This window comes from Elephas maximus, chromosome 12 (assembly GCF_024166365.1).
Source record: "Elephas maximus indicus isolate mEleMax1 chromosome 12, mEleMax1 primary haplotype, whole genome shotgun sequence".
NCBI lineage: Eukaryota > Metazoa > Chordata > Mammalia > Proboscidea > Elephantidae > Elephas > Elephas maximus.
The window spans coordinates 96166080-96193061 of NC_064830.1; the positions used below are offsets into that span (position 1 = coordinate 96166080).

General features: G+C 48.0%; 1 protein-coding gene across 4 annotated transcripts in view; it reads right to left on the minus strand.

The window, feature by feature from the left end:
• The window catches only part of MAD1L1 (mitotic arrest deficient 1 like 1), a 448177-nt gene that overhangs the window by 45592 nt on the left and 375603 nt on the right, over window positions 1-26982 (minus strand). Inside the window, exon 17 of one of the 4 annotated variants that reach the window (XM_049904708.1) lies at window positions 15224-26345. The exons of the other annotated variants lie outside the window; for them this stretch is intronic. Coding sequence (XP_049760665.1) covers window positions 26319-26345 — 27 coding nt within the window. The 3' untranslated portion in view covers window positions 15224-26318. Of the gene's footprint in view, window positions 1-15223; window positions 26346-26982 lie in introns of those variants that run through there. 4 annotated transcript variants of the gene reach the window in all.

Genomic DNA, 26982 nt, shown 5'->3' on the forward strand with positions numbered 1-26982 from the left:
TTCCCCTGCCCACTCCTTCCTCTGGGAAGTGATTTTGAAGGCTGCCCATCTCCAAATTGGCCTTAGGTATGTGCTGACTCAGGAAGCTACTGAGTAAGTCCAATCAAAGGCTCTTTAGACCTACCTCCTCCCCCTCGTATATAGATGGGGGTCCCTTCATGGGGCTGCTGATGGGGTACTGGTTGCAGGCTCTGCAGACCCGTCTCCAGCCCTCGTACCTGAGCGCACCAGCAGATCGCCAGTGACACTCTTTTGGGGACCAGTCTGTGGAGACGGGAGAAATTGCCCCAGGTTGTACCTGCCACCCAACTCCCTATGCTCAGTTTGTGGCACTAGGGACGCTTCATGCACCCCTCCACCCCATGCCTCTGTGGCTGCCTTGAAAAAATGGCTTGAATATTATTTACACTGAGGCACGCCAAGGAGGAGCCAGACAGGAAGATGTGTCTTCACAGCACAGGAGGCCTTGGGACCTGTGGACGGGATGTTCAATATCAATATCCTCACCTCGGCGTCGGAGCCAGCCTCTTGGTACCCACAGGCAGTTCCCGGAGCTCCCCAGAGGACACCCTTCCACAAACTTTAATGTGAACTAATTAAGTTTGCACAGTTAATCAGGGCTGGCAGCCTCAGAGCGCAGAGCTTGCGGGTCCACGGGGCCGTGTGAAATATGAAGCAATTGCTCTCTTCCTCTCAAGTCAACTGGGGACAGTAGACACGTCTGCTGCATGATGAGGCTCCCCACCCGCCCTTCCTGTCTCGCTGACCACACATCAGGCCCTCGCTGCGCTGCTCAAACACTGGTGCCACGGACGACCTGGGTGCAGGCTGGTGGTCCTGTGGCTGGGCACTTGGGGGCTACGTGAGTCTGGATAACAGCTTCTGAAGGTCCATGAAGCCCTCAGGGGCCTGTGGCTCACCCCGTGTGACAGGTAGCTACCTGACCATCCTGGTCCAGGGGCTGGGCGAGGCCCCTAGGCACTGCAGGGCCTGACCTTGTGAATAGTGTCCCTGGTGATACAAAGGGACTGGCCTGTGCCCAGGGACTGAGCTGGTCACTAGGGCCCCTTGAGTCAATCTCCTGGGTGAAGCCACCTGTGTCCATGCTGAACTTTGAGTATCCACCAGACTGGACATGTGGCTATGACCAGGCCACAGGCTCTTTTGGCCCCCACCTCACCAACCCCAGGCATTATCACCGAGAGCCAGGACTTCACAGGGCCTGTTGGGCACAGAGTCCACTGCTGCTGAGGATGGATGTGGGCACATTTCAGATGGAGGAAGGAGAAGGGCATAGAGGAGCCTTGTGGCCCACCTGGGCCCCTAATCGAGCTCTTACCTCTCCATCCCCTGACCCCCACAGTGCCCACATGCCTCCCCAAGGGGCCCTGCTTGTCACCCCAGACAGCCACAGTGAAGTTCTCCCCCAGGTAGGCAGTGGAGGGGTGGGCAAGGCTGTTGTTTCATGCTTGGAAATGAGGTCTGGGGTCTGCTCCTCAGCAAGGGGAGGTGAAGGGTGGCTGCAGTAAGAGGCCTCCCCCCTCAAGGCCAGGAGGCTGGAGTGTGGCAGGGCCAGTCACCAGCTCTGAACACCAACCAACAGCTTGTCTGAATAACATAGGAAAAACAGATGACAATGCATTCAAGAGCATCTCTGTCCAGATAAGGACCACATAATTAAAACATAGCCTTTGGTAATGAGGAGCGACACTGGGCCCCACGGAGTCCTGTGTGCCCATCCCGTTGGGGCACAAGCTGCTCCAGGCAACTGTCTCTGGTGGGAGGAGGCGGCTGTCTCGGTCCCTGTGGGTGGCAGCCCTGCTGTGCTCGGAGCCTGGAGCAGAGCCTCACAGGGACCCCCGGGGCAACCAGACCCAGCGTGTACCGACCCACCAGACCCCTTGAGGGGCAGCAGACACTGGCTTTGTGCCATGTGGAAAAGGTGGAAGTGATGGGTGGGCCAGGATGGGCCCAAGACCACCCAGTGACAGAGCTGGGACCAAAACCCACCTCTTAGCTTGAATGAAACAGAACTCGTGGGTTTGGTGAATCATTCCTCACATCCCCCAAGACTTACCCTCCAACTCCTGGCCCTGTAACACCATTGGTGTTGTCCTGCACTGGGCCCCACAGCTGGCCCAGTACCTCTCCTTGGGGGCGGGCCCTGGGGAGGTGTCATGTTTGGGGAATACAGGCTAGTGGCCAGGACGTGCTCTGCTCTGTTCCCACTTGTTTGCTACAGGAGGGTGGCAGGTCTGAGGCCAGAGGGCCTCAGGGAGGGGAGCCCCGTCTGAAGGGTCTGCTCCAGAGTAGGGCTTCCGGACATATCCACAGAAGTGCTGACTGCTCTCCTGGCAGAGCACGCAGCCTAACCAGCACTTTACACAGGAATTTGGAGATGCATACTGGGCTTGCTCCGCAGAGTCCTCACGATGTCTGGGATCTGGGAGCAACCTGGCATCCTGCCCACCCATTTGGGGCATGGTGCCACAGGTGGGCAATGTGGCTATGCAGCACCACCCCTTGCCCCAGATGTCCCACCCAGCAGATCAGAGGGGGCTTCCTGGCCAGCCCAGCACTGATCCCTCAAGCCCACAGTGGCCTGGGCCAGATGCCTGGGGCCAGAACCCTCAGCCCCCAATGCTTCTGCCACGGAGGAGGCAGTGTCTCTTCCCAACACGCCCTGCCAGGTACTAGAACTCTGCTGCACTATGCCACAGTGCGAGTTACCAGCTGCCACTGAGTTGACACTAACTCACAGCACCCCCATGTGTTTCAGAGTAGAACTGTGCTCCAAAGGGCTTTCAGTGACTCATCTTTTGGAAACAGATAGTCAGGACTTTCTTCTGACATGCCTCTGGATGGGTCTGAACTGCCAATCTTTCGGTTAGTAGCTGAGCACTTAACTTTTGCACCACCCAAGGGCTCCTACCTAGCATGAGCTGCTGTGTGCAGCCCACTCACCTGGGGGTATGTTGGTGTGGACTCCAACTCTGTATGTTTGGGGTGGGGCTAACAGTCAGCTCCCTGACAAGCTCCAAGGAGTGTCCAAGCTGCTGGTCCTCGGACCCTGTGCCGAGCAGCAAGGCCCCGGGACGGAAGCACCTCTGAAACAAGGATTGATGGTGACAGCTTGACCATCTACCTCACAAGGTTGCTGTGAGGACCACACTAGGAAAAGTATGTCAAGCTGGTTTGTGGGTACAAGATGTCCAACAGAAACCTTAGGGTGTTATCACCGAGAACCAGGGCTTCACAGAGCCTGTTGGGGATGGGACGGTGTCCCCTAAAGACATACTGAAGTCCTAACCCCTAGTACCTGTGAATGTGAACTTGTTTGGGAACAAGGTTTTTGAAGATATCTTCAGTTAACATGAGGTCACACTGGAATAGGGTGGGCCCTGACCCCATATGGGTGGTGTCCTAATAAAATAGGAGAAGAGACACAGAGACACACAGAGGGAAGAGCAGCTACAAGGCCAGGAACACTGGGGCTAAGAAGCTAAGAAAGACAAGGAAGGGTCTCCCCCTAGAGCCTTCAGAGGAGTGCAGACTGCTGACACCCTGAATTCAGGCTCCCAGTCTCCAGAGCTGAAAGGCAGTAAATTTCTGTTCTTCTAAGCCCCCTGGTTGAAAGCACTTTGCCACAGCCATGCTGGGACACTCCCCAAGGCCCTATCCTGGTGCAGATGCTGGCCCTGTCTGAGACGGCTGGCCACTGTCTCTTCTCCCAGTGGCCTGAGACAGCACCCATTGCCTTTCACAGCCTCTCTGCAGCACCCACATTACTCCCGTGGCACGGGCTGTCAGCCCTTCTGCCAATTCAGCACTCAGGTTCTCCAGGACATGAGCCATGGTTCGGTTCCCCATCTCTTGGGAAATCCCTGGCCGAGGGCTGGGCACCTGGATCCGTGCAGGCCGAGAGCATGCAGTCAGCCCATGGCATGGCTCTTTCCTTACTGCTTCAAATCCCTCTTCCCTCCATCCCTCACCATCGTGGGGATGATGAAAAAAACAACAAAAAACGAGAAACTTGCCAAGGCTAGCTGTGATCACGCTAGCCTAGGTTATGCCGTTAATCTCATGGCTGCTGATGGGTAATTTAATTAGAGAGGATTTGTAATGAGTTACAATCATCGATTAGCACTACCACAGTTCATACGCGCTGACGGGGCCAGGAGGGCCGGCACAGTCCGTCTTGGTGATGGCAGGTGCTGCCCAGGGTCGCCCACTCTGCTGCTGGCCCTGCTCCAGCAAGATAGCAAATGGGGTTCATCAGATGCTTTCCCACCTCCGCAGGGAGCTGAATCACTTGGGGAGGGGGCTGAGGCTGCCCCCCCCACCCCATCCCCACCCCACCAGGGAACAGATCAGCCCCTTGGGGTTTCTCTCGGAGACCCGGGGGACTTTGCTTCCCAAGGGAACACTGCTCAGCACCCACCACACCTCATAAGCAAATCCCTGACTGCTTGGAGAAGGCCCTAAGTATGTACATGGTGGCAGGAGGAAGAAGGAGTCAGCGGACTCCAGTAGAAGAAACCGTGTCTCTCTGGTCGGGAGAGGGCCCATCAGTGAGCGTTTTAAAAGGAGAAGTTGTGTGAAACCCAGTGGATGGAGTTCGTTTTGCTTTTTCAAAAGGTCTTTGAGGTCCCTTCCAGGACAGCCTGCTAAGGAAGTCTGGTTGGCATAGGCTGGTGGGGGAAACCTGAAGCAGCAGAGGAGCGGACTAATACATGTGTTTCTCAGCAGCAACCTCCTTGACAGACGGAGGTTGGCAGGACTAGGTGGCCCCTGGCTGAGGCCCCAGGGGACTTGGTGACAAAGCTTGGCCTATGGACATCTCAGGACGGGAGAGAATGGCGTGAGACATCCAAATGGACAGTCAGCTTGGCTGATGGGGACCCATGCAGGGACACTAACCCTGGAGGGTGCAGGCTGGAGACAGACAGCTGATTTAACTGGCTGGTGCATTTCAGGAAAAAGATCCATACCTGTTCATGTAGACACACACTTGGCTTTCCCACACGAGCACCCAGGACCGTGCTGGCCATGGCATCTGATCAGCTCTGGCCTGGTGGGGGCACGGCTAGAGGTGGGACATACCTTGGCCTTGCACTTAAACTTCACCCCCAGCATCTAGTAGCTACCTAACCTTGGCCCAGTCCCCAGACCTTCCGGAGTCTGTAAAATGAGAATAACAGTCTTGTACATGGGCATTAACCATGAGTTACACAGACTATCCAAGAAGCCCTGGTGGCACAATGGTTAAGTGCTCGGCTGCTAACAGAAAAGTTGGTGGTTTGAACCCACTTGGTGGCTGTAGGAGAAAGACCTGGCGATCTGCTCCTGTAAAGATTATAGCCTAGGAAACCCTGTAAGGCAGTTCTACTCTGTCACATGGGGTTGCTATGAGTCAGCAGCAATTCAACGGCGCCCAACAACGATACCATACAGATTGTCCACTGTGTCCACAGTGAGTGCTTCAGACAGGACAGGTGAGGAGGAGTGAGGGGGCACACAGCAGGGACTCGGTAACTGTTGTTTCTCAATTAGAATCCTACAGGCCAAAAGGAGAGGGCAGTGCTGCTTCAGTGGTAGAATTGTTGCCTCCCATGAGGGAGACCAGGGTTCAATTGCCAGCCAAGGCACCTCATGTGCAGCCACCACCCATCTATCAGTGAAGGATTGCATGTTGTTACGACGCTGAACAGATTTCAGTGGAACTTTCAGACTAAGACGGACTAGGAAGAAAGGCCTGGCAATCTTCTTCTAAAAATCAGCCCATGAAAATCCTATGGATCACAGTGGTCCTGAACCATCCCCATGATGGGTTGTGGATCAGACTACTGTGGGTAGAGTTGCCATAAGCTGGGGACTAACTAATTTTACTGCAGCTAACGACTACAACAACAACAACAACGACTAGGAAGGGAGAAAGGACTCACACATGATGACAGGGAGTCTTACAGGTCTGGGTGCAACAGAAAGGCAGATACAAAACCACACCTCCTCGAAGACCATCAGGCATTAGTCAGTCAATCCACTCATCTGTCCAGTTCCCATTATGTGCCTGGCCTGGGGGGTGTGAACTGACAGCCAACCCTGAGTTGACAGACTGACAGTCTCACTGGACTAACCCAGGAGCACAGAGAATATATAAATCAGTAGCACTCACCCATCATTTTCTAGGTGGGTGGGCTAAGACCCCAGAAGGGAGTGGCATAACAAAGGCTATAAATAAGCTGGAGGAGTCCCTGAGTGACACAAACAGTTATCACTGGACTACTAACAGAAAGATTTGTGGTTTGAACTCACCCAGAGGTGCCTTGGAAGACAGTCCTGGCAATCTGCTTCTGAAAGGCCTTGAAAACCCTATGGAGCACTTCTACTCTGCAGCTAACAATAACAAATAAGGTGGAGGACAAGACTATGGAGCAATGTTCACTGAGTTCCCAAGGGCAGAACAATCATTAGCAACAAAACAAAAATCCTCCAAACAATTCCTCTTGCTTCCTCTACACACCCGGCTTTTGGGACCTCTGCCTTTGCTGGTAAGGCACTGGGGTGCTGCTGGGGAGATGTCTGCTTCTACCCCTTGACGGTGAGGTTCTTAAGCCCAGAGCCCTGGCCAAGGCGCCTCTGTACCTCTGTACCTGGCCCTATAACCCAGGGCTGCACACACGGGTGCACATACACACCGGAGAAGCTCAACAGCACTGGTAGCATTTACAAATTCAACATGCTGGGTGAAGCTCCATTTCCACAGGGTACTCTTCCAGACCTTGCTCCCCCCAGAGCCACAGCACAGCTCCCCACTTTACAGATTGCTGGACCTTAACCCTTGTTGGTGCCGTAGAAACATGTGATATGTGGCAAGAGCTATGACCCTTCTACCCAAGAAACCACACAGAAGCGCACGCATTTCCTATGAAATTCCAGCCATTCCTGGAGCCACTGGAGCCCACCCACATTCACAGCTTAGGGACCCCTGCCCTAAGCCCCTGGGCAAGCATCCAGCCCCTGCTTCACCAAGTGCACGTCCCCAAGTGTAAGCCTGAGACTAGGCTTACCCTCCCACTGAAGACAACTAGAAAAGTAGATGAAATACATAAAATAACTATTTATAGACATCGGACAAGACTGTGGTCCCTCAGAAATGGGAAACAAACAGGGTGAATCCTACAACTGCTCCAGATTTTTCTGCTGGCCCTTTGCAGGCTGCAGGGGGGTGGCCCTCACGCAAAGCTCATAGTCCCAAGGAGTTGGGCAAACGGGTCCGAGTTCAAAGAGGCAGAGGTGGCTAGGCTTTGAAGGGCTGAGCTGGACAGAGAAAGAACTCCAGTGATCTGGCAAAGGTCCCCTTGAGACTGCTGCTGGATAATAAGGTCTGCATGCACAGAGTGACGCTCCACAGGGCTGAACAAAGAACCACTGGGCTTTGTAGGCAGAACTAATCCTCAAAGTTCACACGGGGCAGGGAGACATTTGAATACTGACCAGCAGGAGTGCAGAGCTTTTGTTATACACTTGGGGCATTTACTAGAGACCCAAGAGGGTCATGCCTTAGTAGTAGAGTTAAACTAACCCCAGAATAAAAGCAAATCCAGAGAAGCTCTGACAAAGGTTAAAAACAAGCCATGATAAGATCAAGCTGATCCATAAATAACTTAGTTGCCTGCCAGAAAAAGTCTAGCACTCTTTAAAGGGAGCCAGCAAAATTCAGAACTCAACAACATAATACCCACAATGTCTATCATATAATAGAAAATTACTAAGCATGCAAAGAAGGAAAATGTGACCTATAACCAGGAGAAAAATCAGCCAATAGAAACAGGCCCAGAAATGACAGAATTAGCAGACATGGACTTTTAAAACAGCCAATTATAAATGTGCTCAAGGATTTAAAAGAAAACATGAACACAATGAGTATGGTTGCCAGCCTCCAAGATGGTCCTTAATGATCCCCATTTCCTGGGATCAGACCTTTGTGTAGTCTCCTTCCACATTGAACCAGGGATAGTCTGTGTGACCAAGAGAAAATGGCAGATATGGTGTGGTTCACTTCCGAGATTAGGTCATAAAAGACACTGCAGCCTCTGTCTTGGGAGCACCCCTTCTCCTTTCCTCTCCTTTTCCCCCACCCCTCTCTCTCAACACTTACCCTTGGGGAAGCCAGCTGCCATGTCATGAGAAAGTAGGCAAACTCTGGAGGGAACCATACGGTGAGCAACCGAAGCCTCCTGCCAAGAGCCACATGAGAGTTAGAAAGTAGGTCCTCTACCTCCTGTCAAGCCTTGAGAAGATTATAACCCTGGCCAATAGCTTCACTACACCCTTATGAGAGACCCTGAGCAAGAACCACTGATCTAAACTGCTCCCAAATTCCTGAAAAGCATATGACCTATCATCTTATATTTGTTATCTCATATTTGTATCCCATGTGTTACAGTGTTGAACAGCCCCATGTGGTTTTCTTGGCTGTAACAAATGTCTGTTGTTTTAAGATGTTAAGTTCTGGAGTAATCTGTTACATAGCAACAGATAACTAAAATTGAGGGGAAGAAATGAAGATATTTTAAAAAACCAAATGGACATCTAGACATGAAAAGCACAATATCTGAAATGAAAAATCCACTGGATGGGATTAACAGCCAATGGGACAATCCAGAAGAAGAGGTCAGTGTAAAGACGTAGCAACAGAAGCTATCCAAACTAAAGCACAGATAAAAAGATTGGGGGGTTGGGGAGAAGAACAGCACCTCAATAACCAATAGATAATACCAAGCGGTCTAAAATATGTATAATTGGAGGTCCAGAACAATGAGGTAGGGAAACAGAAAAATATTTGAAGAGATAAACAAAAAAAAAAAGATAATAGCCCCAAATTTCTACATTTGGTTAACTATAAACCCCAAAACCCAAGAAGCTCAATGAACCACAGAGGAAAAAAAGACATGTACAGAAAAGAAAAATAAGGATGTAGTAGACTTCTTGTCAGAGCCCATGCAAGTCAGAAGACAGTGAAACAACATCTTTAAAATGCTGAAAGGAAAAAAAAAAAGACTGCCAACATAGAATTCTATATCCAATGAAAATATCCTTTAAAAACGAAAATGAAATAAAGACATTTTCAGGCAAAGAAAAGCTGAGAAAATCTGTTGGTATCCAACCTGCAATACAAGAAATGTTAAGGAAGTTCTTCCAGCAAAAGAAAAACGATGCTAGATGGAAATATGGATCAACACAAAGGAAGAATGTCACAAATACAAAAATGTGAGTAAATTTAAAAGGCATTTTTTGATCATTTTATTTTATTCAAAAGATAAGACTCTAACATAAAAATGACAACAAAATAAAAGTAAAATGTATGACAAAAATATACAAAAAACAAGTGAGGGAAAATGAAATACTTTTGTTAGGTTTTCATATTTTATGTCAAGTAGTGCTGGGAACGTAACCAAAAGGTTGGCGGTTCGAGTCCACCCAGAGGCACCCTGAAAGTCCTGCCTATCTACTTAAGAAAAATCAGCCATTGAAAACCCTATGGAGCACAGTTCTACTCTGATACACATGGGGTCACCATGAGTTGAAGCTGACTAGACAACAACTGGCTACTGGAAATATTATTAAGGTAGACTGTGAGAAGTTAATCATGCATATTATAAATCCTAGAGCAGGGTGGGCAAACTACCATCCTTAGGCCAATTCTGGCCCATCACTGGTTTTTGTAAATAAAGTTTTACTGGGACACAGCCAAACATCCACTTATGTATTGCCCATGGCTGCTTCCATGCTACAACAGCAGAGCTGTGGTGCCCAAAGCCTAAACTATTTACCATGTGATTATTTAGAGAAAAAGTTTGCTGGCCCCTTCCCTAGAGCAATAACTAAAACAAAACAAAAGCAGTATAGTTAATAAGCCAAAGTTAGAGATTGAATAATAAAAAATAGTCCACGAGAAGGCAGGAAAGAAGGATAAAAGGAGCAAAGAACATACATGACAAAAAGAAAGCAAATTACAAGATGGCAGATTTAAACCCAATCATATAAAAAAACTGCATTCAATAAAAAATGGCAGAGATTATCAGACTGGATAAAAAAGCAACAACCAACTATATGCTATCAAAAAAAAAAAACTTTTAAAATATAAAGATACAGGTAAATTAAAAGTGAAAAGTTGGAAAAAGATGCACAATGCAAACAGTAATTAAAATACCTGGAATGACTACATTGATATTACTCAAACTAGACTTCAAAACAAGAACGGACAATTCACCAAGAAGACGTAATAATCCTAAGCGCATAAACACCTAAATCGGGGCTTCAAAATACAGGAAACAAAAACTGCTAGAACTGAGAGGAAAAAAAGATAAATCCAACAGTACAAAGATTTCAATATTTGCCTCTCAGTAATTGATAGAACAAGCAGACGGAAAGCCTGTAAGGATACTGAAAACCTGAATAACACTATCAAACAACTTGACCTAATTGTTCAACACAGGTTAGAGAAGAAATCACAAGGGAAATTAGAAAATATTTTAAACTGAATAAAGATGGGGGAAAAAAAAATCAGTGGCATACCTCTAAGGCCCTGCTTAGAAGAAAATTTATAGCATTATATATAGCAAAAGGAGAAAGATCTCAAATCAGTGATCTAAGGCTTCATCTTAAGATGCTAGAAAAGATATTGAATACAAAGTAAACAGAAGAAAAAAACAAATAGGAGATAGAAAATGAACAAACAGAAAAAAAAATCAATGAACTCAAAACACGTTCTTTCAAAAGATTCATAAAATTAATAAAACTTAGACTGATCAAGAAAAAAGGAGCAACAACATCCATTGCCAATATCAGGAATGGAAGAAGAGATGGCATTACAGACTCTACAGATAATAAAAGGATAAAAATAGAATATTATTAACAACTTTATGCCAATAAATTTGACAATGTAGATGAAATGAACAAAAACCCTGAAAGGCACACTACCAAAAATGACTCAAGAAGAAAGAGAATATCTAAGTAGTCCTATATCTATTAAAGAAATTAAATTTATAATTTAAAAAACTTCCCACAAGGAAAATGCCAGGTTCAGATGGCCTCAAGAGTAATTGCTATCAAATACTTAAGATAGAAATAACACTTATCTGACACAAACTCTTCCAAAAAATAGGGAAGGGAACACTTCCCAATTGATTTTTAGGTAAGCACTATCCTGATATCAAAGCCAAATGAAGATATTACAAGAAAAACAAAACTGGCAGAAATATCCCTCAAGAACATGAATGCAAAAATTATTAACAAATATTGGTAAATCAAATCCAGTAACATATAAAAAGAATAATACACCATGATCAAGTGGGGTTTATCTTGGAAATGCAAGATTGGTTTAACTTTTGAAAATCAGTGTAACTAACTGTATTAACTGAATAAGAGAGAAAGTCTATGTGATCGTATCAGTAGATGTAGAAAAAGTATCTGACGAAATTCAAGCTCAGAAATCTCGGAATAGAAGGGAACTTCCTCAACTTGATAAACAGCAGCATCTACAAAAAACCCACAGCTAACATCAGTCCCAATGTTGAAAGACTGCTGTCAGGAGCAAAGCGAAAATGTCCTCTCTCAATGCTCCTATTCAACATCGTACTAGAAGTCCTAACTAGCGCTGGAAATGAAGATGAAGAACAAGACATTGGAGAGGAAGAAATAAAAAGACAAATTTTTACAGATGGCATCACGGGTTACATAGAAAATCCCAAAGAATCCAAAAAAACTAGAACTAAGAAGTGAATAAGGAGCCCTGGTGGAGCAACTGTTAAGCACTCAACTGCTAATCAAAAGGCTGGCGGTTCGAACCCACCCAGTGACTCTGCAAGAAAAAGGCCTTTCGATCTGTTCCCGTAAAGATCAGAGCCAGGGAAATCCTATGGGCAGTCCTAGTCTGTCACATGGGGTTGCTATGAGTTGAACATTGACTCAACGGCACCTAACAATGACAGTGAGTAGATTTAGCAAGGGCATAGGACACAAGGTCAATACATAAAAATAAATTATTTCTATATATTAGGAATAAAAAATTGGAAAATAAAAATTTAAAACCCATTTACAAAACTCATAAAAACACATGAAAGAGGGGTAAATCTAACAAAATATTGCAAGACCTGTATACTGAAAAGTATAAAATACTGCTGAGAGACACTGAAGACCTAAATAAATGAAGAAATACACCGCATCTATGGATTAGAAAACTCAATATTGTTAAGTTGTCCATTTTCCCCCAGTTGCTCTATAGATTAAATGCAATTCTAACAAAAAACTCCAGGAAACTGATTGGACCTAGAATAGCCAAAGCAATTTTGAAAAAGAACAAGGAATTGGAGGACTTATACTACCTGACTTCAAGACTTACTATAAAGTTGCAGTACTCAAGACGGTGGCATAGGATAGAAAGATTAATCAAACAGAATACAGGCATACATCACTTTATTGTATTTCGCAGATATTGCACTTTTTACAAATTGAAGGTTTGTGGCAACCCTGCGCTCAGTAAGACTATCAATGCCATTTTTCCAACATGTGCTCATTTTATGTCTCTGTGTCATATTTTGGTAATTCTCACAATATTTCAGACTTTTTCATTATTGTTATATCTGTTATGGTGATCTGTGACCAGTGATCTTTGATGTTACTGTTGTAATTGCCTTGGGATGCCATGAACTGCGCCCCTGTAAGACAGCGAACTTAATTGATAAATGTCACGTGTGTTTTGACTGCTCAACCAACCAGCTGTTCCTCCGTCTCTGTCCCTCTCCTCGGATCTCCCTATCCCCTGAGACATAACAATATTGAAATTAGGCCAATTAATAACCCTATAATGGCCTCTAAGTGTTGAAGTGAAAGAAAGAATCACACGTCTATCACTATATATCAAAAGGTAGAAATGATTAAGCTTAGTAAGGAAGGCATGTCGAAAGCTGAGACAGGCTGAAAGCTAGGCCTCTTGCGCCAGTTGGCCAAGCTGCAAAAGCAAAGGAAAAGTTCTTGAAGGAAATTAAAAGTGCTACTCCAATGGACACATGAATGATAAGAAAGCAAAACAGGCTTATTGCTGATACTGAGAAAGTTTTAGTTGTCTGGATAGATAATTAAACCAGCCACATTCTCTTAAGGTTTAAGGAAAGAAGCCATCTCCATAACTTAAAAGTGCGAGGTGAAGCCGCAAGTGCTGATGTAGGAGCTGCAGCAAGTTATCTAGAAGGTCCAGCTAAGATCACTGATGACGGCGGCTACACTGAACACCAGGTTTTCAGTGTAGACTTAACAGCCTTATGCTGGAAGAAGATGCCATCTGTGACTTTCACAGCTAGAGAGGAGAAGTCAATGCCTGGCTTCAAAGCTTCGAAGGACAGGCTGGCTCTCTTGCTAGGGGCTCAGCTGGTGACTTTAAGTTGAAGCCGGTGCTCATGTACCATTCTGAAAATCCTAGGGCCCTTAAGAATTATGCTAAATCTACTCTGCCTGTGCTGTATAAATGGGGAAAAAAAAGCCTGGATGTCAGCACATCTGTTTACAACATGGGTTACTGAATATTTTAAGCCCATTGTTGAGACCTACTGTTCAGAAAAAAAAGATTCCTTTCAAAATATTACTACTCACTGACAATGTACCTGGTCTCCCTAGAGCTCTGATGGAGATGTACAAGGAGATTAATGTAGTTTTCATGCCTGCTAACATAACATCCATTCTGCAACTCTGGAATCAAGGAGTAATTTCAAGTCTTATTATTTAAGAAATACATTTCGTAAGGCTGTAGCTGCCATAGATAATGATTGCTCTGGTGGATCTGGGCAAAATAAATTCAACTTTCTGGACAGGATTCACCATTCTATACATCAAGAACATTCGTGATGCATGAGAGGAGGTCAGAACACCAACATTAACAGGAGTTTAGAAGAAGTCGACTCCAACCCTCATGGATGACTTTGAGGGGTTCAAGACGTCGGTGGAGGAAATAACTGCAGATGTGGTGGAAATAGCAAAAGTACTAGAACTAGAAGTGGAGCCTGAAGATGTAACCGAATTACTGCAATCTCATGATAAAACTTTAATGGGTGAGAAGTTGCTTCTTTGGAATGAGCAAAGAAAGTGGTTTCTTGAGATGGAATCTGTTCCTGGTGAAGATGCTGTGAACTTTGTTGAAATGACAACAAAGGATTTAGAACAGTACATACAGTTAGTTGATAAGGCAGCGGCAGGGTTCAAGAGGATTGACTTCAATTTGGAAAGAAAGTTCTACTGTGGGTAAAATGCTATCAAACAGTATCTCACACTACAGAGAAATCTTTCATGAAAGGAGAGTCAATTGATGTGGCAAACTTCCTTGTCTTATTTTAAGAAACTGCCACAGCCACTCCAGCCTTCAGCAACCACCACCCTGATCAGTCAGCAGCCATCAACATCGAGGCGAGACCCTCCACCAGCAAAAAGTTTATGGCTCATTGAAGACTCAGATGATGGTTAGCATTTTTTAGCAATATTTTTTGATTAAGGTATGTACATTGTTTTTTTAGACACGATGCCATTGCACACTTAATAGACTATGGCATAGTGTAAACATAACTTTTACATGCACTGAGAAACCAAAAAATTCATGTGACTCGCTTTATTGTGATATTTGCTTTATTGTGGTGGCCTGGAACTGAACCCGAAATACGTCTGAGGTATGCCTGTAGAGTTCCGATCTAAAACCACATATGTATGGTGAACTGATTTTCAGTTAAGATGCCAAAGTAATGCAGTCAGGAAAGGAAATTCTTTTAAACAAGTGTTGCTGGAACAACTGGATATACATTTGCTTCTCTCATACCATATACAAATATTAACTCAAAATAGATCATGGACCGAAACATAAAAGCTAAAGCTATTAAGCTTCTAGGAAAAAAAGAAAAAAATTCTTTGACACCTTGGGGCAGGCAAAGATTTCTTAGGACACATAAAAAGAATCAAAAAAAAAAAAAAGAAGATTGGTAAACTAGACTTAATTAAAAAAATTCTGCTCTCTAAAAGACATTGCAAAAAAGGCAAGCCACCTTTGTAACATTTGCAATTCACGAAAGAGGGCTTTTATCTGAAATACACAAAGAACTCTTAAAACTGTCAATAAATAAAACAAAGTAAGACTTGAACTGATGCTTCACAAAAGAACAAATACGAATGGGATGAAAACATGTGAAGCTTAACATCAACAGCCATCAGGGAAATGCTGATTAAAACTACACTGAGATACCGCTACACACCCATTAAAAAAAAAAGACCGACAATACCAAGTGCTAGTGAGGGTGTGGATCAAGTAGCACTCTCACATGTTGTGGGGGAAATGTAAAATGGTGAACCACTTAGGAAAACATTTTGACAGTTTCTTAAAAAGTTAAATATCCATTTACCATGTTGTCGGGTGCCCTCAAGTTGATTCCAACTCACAGTGACCCCATATGACAGAGTAGAACTGCCCCACAGGATTTTCTAGGCTGTAACCTTTACAGGAGCAGATCACCAGGTCGTTCTCTCATGGAACCGCTAGGTAGGTTCAAACTGCCAACCTTTAGGTTAGCAGCCAAGCGTTTAACTCTTGTGCCATCAGGTCTCCTTATCCACTTACCACGTGACCCAACAATTCCACTCCCAGAGAAATGAAAATATGTGTCCACCGAAAAACTTGGAGAGGTGCTTTATTCTGAATAGTCCAAAAACTGTAAACAACCCAAATGTCCATCAGCAGATGAATTAAACAAACTGTAGCACATCTGTACAATGACACACTAAACCCATTGCCGTTGAGTCAATTTTGACTCATAGTGACCCTATAGGACGGAGTAGGACTGATCTGTAGGGTTTCCAAGGAGGGGCTGGTGGATTCACATTGCTGACCTTTTGGTTACCCGTCAAACGCTTAACCACTGTGCCACCAGGGCTCCAACAGTGTACTACTCAGCAATAAAAAGGGACAGACTACTGAGACACACCAACAACAAGGACAAACTTCAAAAAGAGGCTGAGCAAAATAAGTCAGACACAAAAGAGTCATTCTATTTATGTGAAATCCTAGGAAAGGCAGGTCTACCAACTAGATGGCAACTAACATACAACACACACACCGTGACTGAGAGCAGGGGTGTGGGGAAATTGATAGCAAAGGGGCCTAAAGCGTTGCCCTTGTCGAACTGTTCACTGAAAGTGGGTGTGCTTTTTTTTGTTGTTGAAAATCTACACAGCTAAACATATACCAATTCAGCAATTTCTACATGTACGATTCAGTGACATAGGTTACATTCTTCAAGTTGTGCAACCATTCTCTTCCTCCTTTTTTCCTTTTTTATTGTGGTTTAGGTGAAAGTTTACAGCTCCAGTTAAATTCTCATATAAAAATTTATACACATATTGTTACGTGACAGTAGTTGCAATCCCTGTGATGTGAGAGCAAACTCCCCCTTTCCACTCCAGGTTTCCCATGTCCATCCAACCAGCTCTTGTCCCTTTCTGCCTTCTTATCCTGCCTCCAGACAGGAGCTGCCCCCTTGGTCTCGTGTATCTGCTTGAACTCAGAAGTACACTCTTCATGAGTATTATTTTGTGTTTTATAGTCTAGTCTAATCTTTGTCTGAAGAGTAGGCTTTGGGAATGGTTTTTGTTCTGGGTTAACGGAGAGTCTGGGGGTCATGGCTTTGGAGGTTCCTCCAGTCTCAGTCAGGCCATTAAGCCTGGTCTTTTTAGAGAATTTAAGATCTGTACCCCATTGTTCTCCTGCTCCATCAAGGGCAGCCATTCTTTACTAGTTAAGCTAAACTACTGTTTGGTTTTAAGAAGACTTCAGGGAATATTTTTGGTTTAAGATTTATAGATTATCTCAGGGTAACAGTTTCAGGGATTCATCCAGCCTCCATGGTTCCAGAAAGAATTTGAAATTCTTTTCAAAGTGGGTGCATTTTATTATGTATCAACTTTTTAAAAGTGAAGCTGACATATCTTAGTTATCTAGTGCTGCTATAACAGAAACACCACAAGTGGATGGCTTTAAACAAACAGAAATTCATTATTTCACAGTCTAGGAGGCTAGAAGTTTGAATTCAGGGTGCCAGCTCCCAGGGAATGCTGCTTCTTTCTCTTGGTTCTGGGGGAAGGTTCTTGTCCTGGTTTAGAAGCTTCTTAGTGCAGGGATCCTGAGTCCAAAGGATGTGCTCTCTTCTTGGCACTTCTTTCTTGGTGGCATGAGGTCCTGTCCTCTCTGCTCAATTCTCTCTTTTAAATATCAGAAGAGATTGATTGAAGATACAACCTGATCCTGTAGATTGAGTCCTGCCTCTTTAACATAATTGCCTCTAATCCTGTCTCATTAACATCATAAAACCCCCATGCCCTCGAGGATTTACAACACATCGAATAATGACATTAGATCACAAAATGGTGTACAACCACACAATACTGGGAATCATGGCCGAGCCAGGTTGACACACGTTTTTGAGGGACATAATTCAATACATAACATTCATCCTACTGGTTGACTTAAGGCTCTCTATGGCTCCCTGGCACTTGCAGGTGGGTGCCAGGCTTGGGATCTCCTATCCACATCTCATCAGCTGGCCCTACTGCCTGCTTTAGCCTCTCTTGCCCCTCAGTTCTCCCCACACGCCTGCCCCCTGGATGCCCACGCCATTTACAATCCCCATGGGCAGCCACCTTCTCGCTGGTATCTGGTGCAGAGGGGGAGGGGGACAAATGCCAATTTCTAGACCAAGTTCTCCACCAAGGAAATGGAGCCCACACTTGTCCAAAGCTGACAGGTGCCAGATGAGCATGTCATCCGAATGCACAGTGAGGTGGTTCTCATTCCCACACCCACACCACAGGGCAGGGCTACTGTGGACACAGGGATGACTGCAGCGCCTGCAGACAGAAGACTGTCCACCAATTTCACCCTCCTGCTTGTGTTAATGACGGTTGCCAGTACCTCCACTTACAGAGGAGCCGCATGGAGGAGATGGGTTGGAGCGAGCCAGGCCCTCTGTAGCCCAATGGTGGTGCTGGTCGCCAGTGCTTGGACCTGAGCTGACTGACGGGAGTCACCTGGGACTCGTTACCATCCAGGTCCTGATCCTACCTGTGGCGATGCCGTGGGTTTGGGAGTCTGTGCACCCCCATTTCCCTCCTGGCCCCCAGCACTGTCTAGTGAGCCAGAGCCCAGGTCGCCCACTCGGAGAGGTAAACTTCCTTCATGGGGGCACAGGGGCCATAGGGCACTCCACTGGAGCCTATGCTGTAATGACGGCCCGGGGCCTGGGGAGAAACACAGCTGCCATGTCCTGCGGCAACACCAGTGGGCCCTACCCTGGACACCCTCCATTTCCTCCTCCCCCAGTCTCCCTGCCCTTTCCTTGCTCATTACAAACTCTTATGGATTGAATTATATCCCCCCAAAACATGTGTTGTAAATCCTACCCCCATACCTGCTAAATCTATAGCTGCTATCCGAAAGGTTGGCAGTTCAAACCCATCTAGAGGCTTCGAGGGAGAAAGGCCTGGCAATCTGCTACTGTAAAGATTGCAGCTTAGGAAACCCTATGGGCAGTTCTACTCTGTCATATACACGTGGATGTAATTCCACTTGGGAATAGGGTTTTCTTTGCTAGTGTGGACTGTGTCTTAAGCTAATTACTTCAAAGACATGAAAGGAGCAGATTAGGCACAGAAGAAGACAGACACAGCAGGAGACCAACACTGTGTGAAGACGATGGATGCTGGCCAGTCTACATGCCTAGGACCTCCAAAGATAGTCGGAAGTCAAGCTGAGACAGAGAGAGAATGCCTTCCCCTAGAGATGGCACCCTAAATTTGGACTTCTAGCCTCCTAACTGTGAGAAAATAAGTTTCTATCCAGTAAAGCCACCCACTTGTGGTATTTCTGTTAAAGCAGCACTAAGAGACTACGACACAAACCAAGTTTCCTTTAGTGCGCGCCTTCTCTGGCCGCAGCTGACTCTCCATCTGGCTGGCTATGTAGCTCTTGGACCTGTCTCCCAGGCCCTACAGAAAGCCCCAGAAGTCTGCTCATGGGCCATGAAGTCTGTGCCAGACATCTGAGCAGCAGCATAATAAACAAGAGAAAGTACATGGTGCAAAATGGCACATGTCAGGCAGAAAGGCCTGGTGCTTCCTGAGAGCTGGGAGGTGCAGGGGCCCTTGGTCATGGGCTAGACTCATGGAGGAAGGGCTGCAGACACTTCCAGGCCTGGCCCCTGCTTCCCTGCAGACGTGGAAGTGAGGGGGGACCCGCTTACAAGTAGACCAGGCGAGGCTGAGCTGTGGGCAAGCCCAGACCATCTCCTGCCCCCTGTGGCCCTCTCTGCCTCAGCTACCTCCCAGGACAAGAGCCAAGCCTGCTCTCAGCTGGTGGGCCATGGAGTTCAGAGGAAGGAGGAGACGCAGGCACCAGAGGGCAGGCTCAGGATGGGGGCAAAGCTGAGAGGAGCCTCCAGCTCCTAGGCAGCAGCTGGCTCTTCCCTGAAACTTTGGCTACTTCTAACCATGAACCTTGGCAAACTCCACCCATCCTGGGTCCCAGATTGCTGATCTGCAAAGTGGAGAGAGCAAGTGCTGGCTCGCTGGATCACCATGGGGTTCAGCTAAGATGATGAACTGTAAACTTACTGAGTCAACCGTAAGTTCCCTGCAACCCTAAGGGGTCAGTATTTCCTACTGGGGGAGCCAAGTCTCATGTCCTGGAGTCTCAGATGGTTTGTTGTCGTTGTTAGCTGGCATTGAATCGGCCCCTGACTCATGGCAACCCCATGCACAACAGAACGAAATACTGCCCAGTTTTGTGCCATCCCCATGTTTGGTTGTGGATGAAACCATTGTGATCCAAAGGGTTTTCATTGGCTGCTTTTTGGGCATAGGTCGCCAGGCCTCTCTTCCTAGTCTTAGCTTGGAAGCTCCGCTGAAACCTGTTCAGCATTGCGCAACATGCAAGCCTCCACTGACAGATGGGTGGTGGAAGTACATGGGGTGCGTTGACTGGGAATCGAACCCAGGTCTCTCCCATGGATGGCAAGAATTCTACCACTGAACCACCACACCGCCCCCTCTTACGTGGTTTAAATGGCTTTAAAACAACCTTGAACTACTAATCCATTTACTGGGAATCTAGTCTAAAGAAATAATTGGAGGTGCAGAGAAAAGTTTGTGTAAATGGATGATCACTATGGTGCTATTTTATAACAGCAAATAAACTAAACAAGGCACTAGCTAAACATCCCACAACCAGGAAACAGATTAAGTAAATTATGGTACAGCCACAGAATAGCACATTATGTAACCATAAAACATCATCACTATGAGAAAGATTATTTAATTGGGTGTAAAACGCTCATGATAAAGTGTCAAGTGAACAAAGCAGGAAGCACAACTATCTATTATGGCCCCTGTTTTACTGGGAAATATGCAAGCCTGGAACTCACACAGAGAAGACTGAGAGCAATAAGCACCGTAAAATGTTAATGGTGTTAATATTACCTCCAGAGATAGGGCTGTAAGCGATTTCAGTTTTATTCTATATACTTTATTAGGCTTTGATACAGTCTGTACAATTACTTTTATAATTAGGAAGCTATGAATATCAGTAACTTTTTTTTTTTTTTTTGAGTCCCTACGTGGTACAAATGGTTAACACGCTCGGTCGCTAACCCAGAGGTTGGAGGTTCCAGTCCAGCCAGAGGAGTCTTTGAAGAAAGACCTGGTGACCTAAAACCCAAAACGAAATCTGTCGCTAAGTTGATTCCGACTCAGAGGCCCTATAGGACAGGGTACAACTGCCCCTATAGTGTTTCTCCCATGTAGCCACTGGTGGGTTTGAACCATTGACCTTCTAGTCAGCAGCTGAGTGCTTAACTACAGCGCCCACCATGGCTCCTCCCTAGCGATCTATTTCTGAAAAACCAGCTATAGAATATTACGTGGAACAGAGTTTTGCTCTGACACACATGGGGTTGCCAAAAGCCTGAATCTACTTGGCAGCAACTGGCAAGCTGTTTGGGCAGTGTTTCAGCCCTTCCTGAACTTCCGGTTTCCCTGTCCCTACCTGCCTGCCCTGACCTGTGCTCCATGGACATCTCGCCATGCGCACGCTCCTTCACGTGCTCAGGAAGGCCTGGAAGGTTTGTAGCTGCAGCCTCAGGGCAAAAAGCAGGCAGCCAAGGTGGGGGGCGGCGGTGGCTGCCTTTCTGTGAGAACCTCCTACATGCCTTACCCGAGGCTGGGTGCTTGTCTACTCCCACCACAGCCCCAGAGAATACTTCCAAGTGTTAACTTCATCACTTGACTTCCTTTCTTAAAATCTTTTTAGTGGCTTCCTCTCTGAAGGGCCCTGGTGGCACAACAGTTAAGCGCTTGGTTGCTAACCAAAAGGTTGTCGGATTGATTCCACCCAGCAGCTCCACGGGATAAAGCTGGTGATCTGCTCCCGTAAAGATTACAGCCTAGGAAACTCTATGGGGAGGTTGTACTCTGTCACATGGGGTCACTATGAATTGGAATTTACTCGACGGCACCTAACAACAATAACTGTTCTCAGGATAAACACCAGACTCTCCGCTGCAGCCTGTGAGCCGTGCGTGTCCTGCCCCTGCCTGGCTCTCCAGCCTGCTCTCGTTCTGTCCTGAGGCTGTCCCAAGCTTTCTGTATCACAGGGTCTTTGCATGAGCTGTTGGCTCTGAGCCTAGATCTTTCTACTGCACTGTGTGCCTCACTATCAGGGGCCAGTGATCCCTGGAAGGAGAGGACTCATTTTCCTTGGGAAGAAGTTGTCCTGTGGCCCTACGCTTGTTTCACTCCTAATCACTGCCAAGCGATTAAGAACCCTTGCCTCTCCTTGAATACCTCCAGTGACAGGGAACTTGGCAGTCACTATCCCCCAGGTCAGCTGGCTCTTTCCTGAGCTGAGGACTGTGTCCTTGGCTCCTCACTACTAGCTCCAAATCCACCTCCAGGTCCCCTCACACAAGCTAGCCCCCTCCACAGAGGGGCAAACACTGGAGGTGGCAGCTCCCCCTGGGGGGCCTTCTCCTCTGACACCCAGCCCCAGGAAGTAGGTGTGCCTGGGTGGAGAGAGAGAGGAAAAGGACCATAACACATGCGGCAGAACCACACAGATGCTGGCATCATTCCCATCTCAATGCCTGCCCAACCTGGCCTCTTCTACTGAGGAAGTGAGCGAGTTTGAAGTCAGCACATGCTTAGCGCGCCATCATCAGAAACTCAGGGGACCCAGAAGAGATACATTCACATTAAAGTGCCGATCTGGACTCATCATTGCAGCAGGAGATTGGGATGCTTTTCAAGTCGCCTGCTCCTGGCAGCCTGAATGGACCTGATTACTGTTGGGGAGGAGGTGGTGAGGATGCCTGTTCTCCATCTCACTTCACCACTTCCCCTCCTGCTGCTCCTTATTCCTCCTCAGCCAGGCCTAGAGCCTAAGGACATCTCTGAGGTCAACACAGTTCAGCTGATGGAGTGAGGGGGCCAGGGCTCTGCCTCTGCTTGCCAAGTGATTTTGGACTGCCCTTCTCACCCCTGGGGCCTTTCATGTACGGAGGCTGTGCCCCCACCTCTGAGTCCCCTTCCTGCTCGTGCAGTCTGGGCTCTTGGTCTTGCTCAGAGCTGAGAGGAGGAACTGCTGACTGCTTGCTCCATGCAGACATCTATATGGAGAGTTAGAGGTCTCAAGGAATGCCAGACCTCACACCACAATGACTCCAGCTATTAGCACTTTCTCAGAAATGGCAGCACTTTCTGGATGTGTGGGGACTGGTGTCATGGAACATGCTGGCCAAATCACCCTGGAGCCCTGCCTTCTGGGGGCCAGCCCAGCTCCCAAAGCCGCGGGCCCGAAGATCAAACCTTCAACTTCAGCACCAAGGATCAGGACAGCTCCCCATGGCCCCAAAGGTCAAACCTCAACTTCAGCACCAGGGAGAGGGACAGCTCCCTGGCACCAGCTGCACAGAGATTGCTGTTCTTCCCAGTGGAAGAGGGCTGGAGAGGGTGTTACATGCAGAAGGCTCACACAGCCCAGTCCTCACTGTGGACAAAGACTCTGAGACCCAGCGGTGGGCTTGCCCCAAGAAGTTGGGGAGCTCTGTGGTCAGGACTTCTTAAAAACAAGCTGCACAAACCTCTGCCTCTCTTACTCAGATGACTCAAACACAGATTCCAAGTAGCCCTCAGGGTGAAGCTGCTGCCCCTCTCTGGCCCCCTCATCCGTATGATGAAGAGGTGAGACTAATGGTGGCTCTGATGGCCTCTCATGGCTCAAGTGCCCACAAGAATCTGAAATGAATAACGGGCCCACGCTGGAAGGATGGTGGGCAAGGAAGGCAGAAGGGCCCCAGTTTGGTCAGATTTCAAGGTCTTGTGTGCAGGGTCAGGCTGGGTGCTTCCTGGACATGGGCTGGTAAGGCACAGCACCATGTGGAGTAAGGCCACAGACGCCCCACACTGCAGAGCTCTGGGACATGGCAGACACCTGCATTCAACCCCTTGGCCCTCCCAGCCACCTTCCAGGAGATACAGGATCTGAGGGTGAAGTGTCCTGTTCGAGGGCAGGTGGCCAATTGTGAGGCTGAGATCACACCCAGGGTTTCCCTGACCCTGCTGGCCAGTCTTCTGGGAGAGGGGCCAGAGGAGGGGAGCCCAGGGACACAGCCTTCCTCTTCCACAGCTGCTACAATGGGAGAGCAGGGGTGTATACCAGCCCACCTACCCACCAAGCAGAGGGAGAAGCCTCGAGCCACCTGCCATGGTCATTTCCTGTACTCTCCAGCCCCCTGCAACTGAAGAAGCCTTGAGCTGCCCCACTAGACATCCCCAGAGCCACACTTCAATCACACCATCACAGTAAAATGTCACGCCAGCCCCAAGTGCCACTGGATATATAAGAATGCCCAGAGTTGGCAGTTTCTGGCTGGAGGTGTGTAGGAGAAGGCAGCCACCTCCTCACCTGCCTCTCTGCCGGTTGCCTCTCCTGTTCTGAGGCTGCCTGGCTCCTGTCCTCGGCCAGCGTGGCCCTCTAGCTGCTGTCCGGAGCACAGGTGCCGCCCCTTCTCTGTAAAACGCATGAGACAGTGCCAGCAGGAGGGTTCCTGACATTTCCCAGCAATAGCTCTTAGCTTGGGATCAGGCTGGGAGCCTGATGAAAGCCTCTAGAAAGCTCTGCTGGGTGAGCCCAGGGAGGGGGAGGCAACTCCGGCAATGTCAATTCAAAGAACTGCCCGTGCCCCCACCACCCACTGTCCCCACTCCATGAGCAGGGCTGCGGCGAGGAAAGACACAGGGTCCTGCTGCTGGGAGCTTCCCCCATGAGCCAGACCCTCCCATGGGTAAGCTCATGTCATCCACAGAATGAGCTTGGGTAGGGGCTAAAGTGTCACTACCCGGTGTCACAGCCACCAGTGGCAAAGCCAGGACCGAGGCCAGGTAGTCTGGCCCAAGACCCTGCTTTAGCTAGACCCCTGGTGCTCAGTGGGGTCTGGATTCTGGGGGGCTCTGGGAAGACACACTACCTGCAGCACCATGCTCACAACATTTAGTGTTGACTGAGGACTCAGTGTGCAGGCTTGGCTGCACTGCACACATCCACGCATTCACAGGTTTATACGCAAACAGACATGTACATGGGGGGAATGTTTCCCTGTCCACACAGCAACAACTGCACGTGTCTACACACTTATAAGTTTATGTGCAAACAGACATGTACGTCGGGGGGTCTCTCCCCATCTGCATAGCAGCCCCCAAGCAGACACCATGCTCCCATCTCATGGATCTGCAGACTAGGCTTGGCAGGTCGCATGGCAGTAGCTGCACTCACGACCCCGAGAGGCTGTCTCCACAGTCTCTGCTGTTGTCTTGTTGCAGCCCCTGGTCTGCACCTGCTAGTCCCGGGACAATAGCAGGTCACAAGGATAGTCCCAGGGAAGGGATTGAGGAACTCGGCAGGGTCACTGCTTTCACTAGGCCCCAAAGTCTACAAGTTTGGTTCCAAACTGTACTTTTGGGATTCCCTCGATGGCGCAAACAGTTAAGTGCTTGACTACTAACTGAAAGGTTGGCAGTTTGAACCCACTCAGAGGTGCCTTGGGAGAAAGTCCTGGTGATCTGCTTCTGAAAGGTCACAGCCTTGAAAACCCCATGGAGCAGTTCTACTCTGCATACACATGGTCGCCATGAGTCAGGATCGACTCGACGGCAACTAACGACAACCACCACAATAACATATATTTGCTGCGTGACCCTGGCCTAGTTATCCCACTTCTCATTCTTCTAACAGGAAGCTCTCCTTCCCTGGGCCTTAAAGAGGGAGGGGGAGGGAAGAGGAGGAGAGAGGAGAGAAGGGAAAGAGGGGATGGAGAGGGGGATGTCCTTGTGAGCCACAGTGAGAGAACAACAAGGTAGGAGTAAGCAGGGCTATGGGTACGTTCTGGCCACACGTGGAGCTTCTGAAAACACAGTACACCTGCACGGCCCATGGCCTGACTCCAGGCCACAGGGCACAACCTTTCCAAGAACACTCTGGAGATGTGGGGTCTGCTCCCCTCGTGGGAGGGAGGAAGGGAAGGAGCTGGGGCTGAGGTTCTTGCCTTTCCCCGAGAGTGGCCATCCGGGGCAGCAGTATCCTCTGCCCACGCTGGCAACAAGAGGCTGGGCCGGGGAGCCCACTTACTCCGTGAGCAAAGCCGCGCAGGGCTGAGCGCAAACCCACAATTATCCCAGTGCACATCTGCAGAAACTGCTCGACTGGAAACAGGCTACAGCTATTTCTAACTCTGCCTGCGGCCCCCTTCCTGCTTGAAAATCATTTTTGGAAAAATAAAATAAGCTGAGGTTGCCAGGGGCCTGTGTTTGGTGTGATTTGGCCAGGCCTGACTCAGTGGTTGCCACACAGAGCTGGGCCCGCAGCCCCACGGCAGCTGGGCTGTTGTGCCACTGGGGGCCGGGCCGGGGTGCCACCTAGTGGGCCAGGCTATGGTGCTGCATGGGGTCGTGGTGCCAGCTGGGAGCCTGGGCTGTGGCGCCACCAGACATGCCACGGGGGGCATCCAAGGGGCAGGACAAGGAAAAAGGGGGCAGGTGGGGCCGGGGGTGGGAAGGCTGCACTCACCAGGCAAGGCGGGGAGCCTTGGAGCTCCTGTGTGTGGTGGGGAAGGACCTGTGCCCTGTAAACCTGAGACCCTCAGGCGGAAACGGCCATCCACAGGTGACACCACTAGTCCCCATCCTCAAACATGCTGTGACAGACATGTGTCCTACAGATGGAGATGCAAAGTCATGAGACACTTGGGGGTAGTGCACTTTCAAATGTAGTACAACCCCAATTCTGTAAATATAAACTAACATGTCTATATATGCCCATAAGGTCCCTGGGAGGCGCAAATGGTTTATCCTCAGCTGCTAACTGAAAGGCTGGCTGTTCGAACCCACACAGTGGCTCCATGAAAGAAAGGCCAGACAAGCAAACCCTAATGGGGCAGTTCTACTCTGTCACACATGGGGTTGCTATGAGTCGGAGTCAACTCAAGGCAATGGGCTTGGTTTTATACCTGCCCATACATTGGAAACCTTATGGGGCAGTTCTACTCTGTTCTATAGGGTCACTATGAGTTGGAATTGACTTGACAGCAACGGGTTTGGTTTTTTTAGGGGTATACATATGAAGCCCTGAAAGGAAATATGTCAAATGATAACAGTGGTATCTTTGGGAGGCAAGATCATGAGGGGACTGTTTTCTTCTTTCGGATTTTCTGTATTCTCAATGCTCCATAAATATGAAATACTTGGGGTGTTCCCCGAAGTCTCACTGGAGGACTTTTGTAAGTTCAATCATCACACTAATCAATAAGCAGGCGTCCAGGGAACGTGGGGCCTCTGGGTTCATAAATGCTG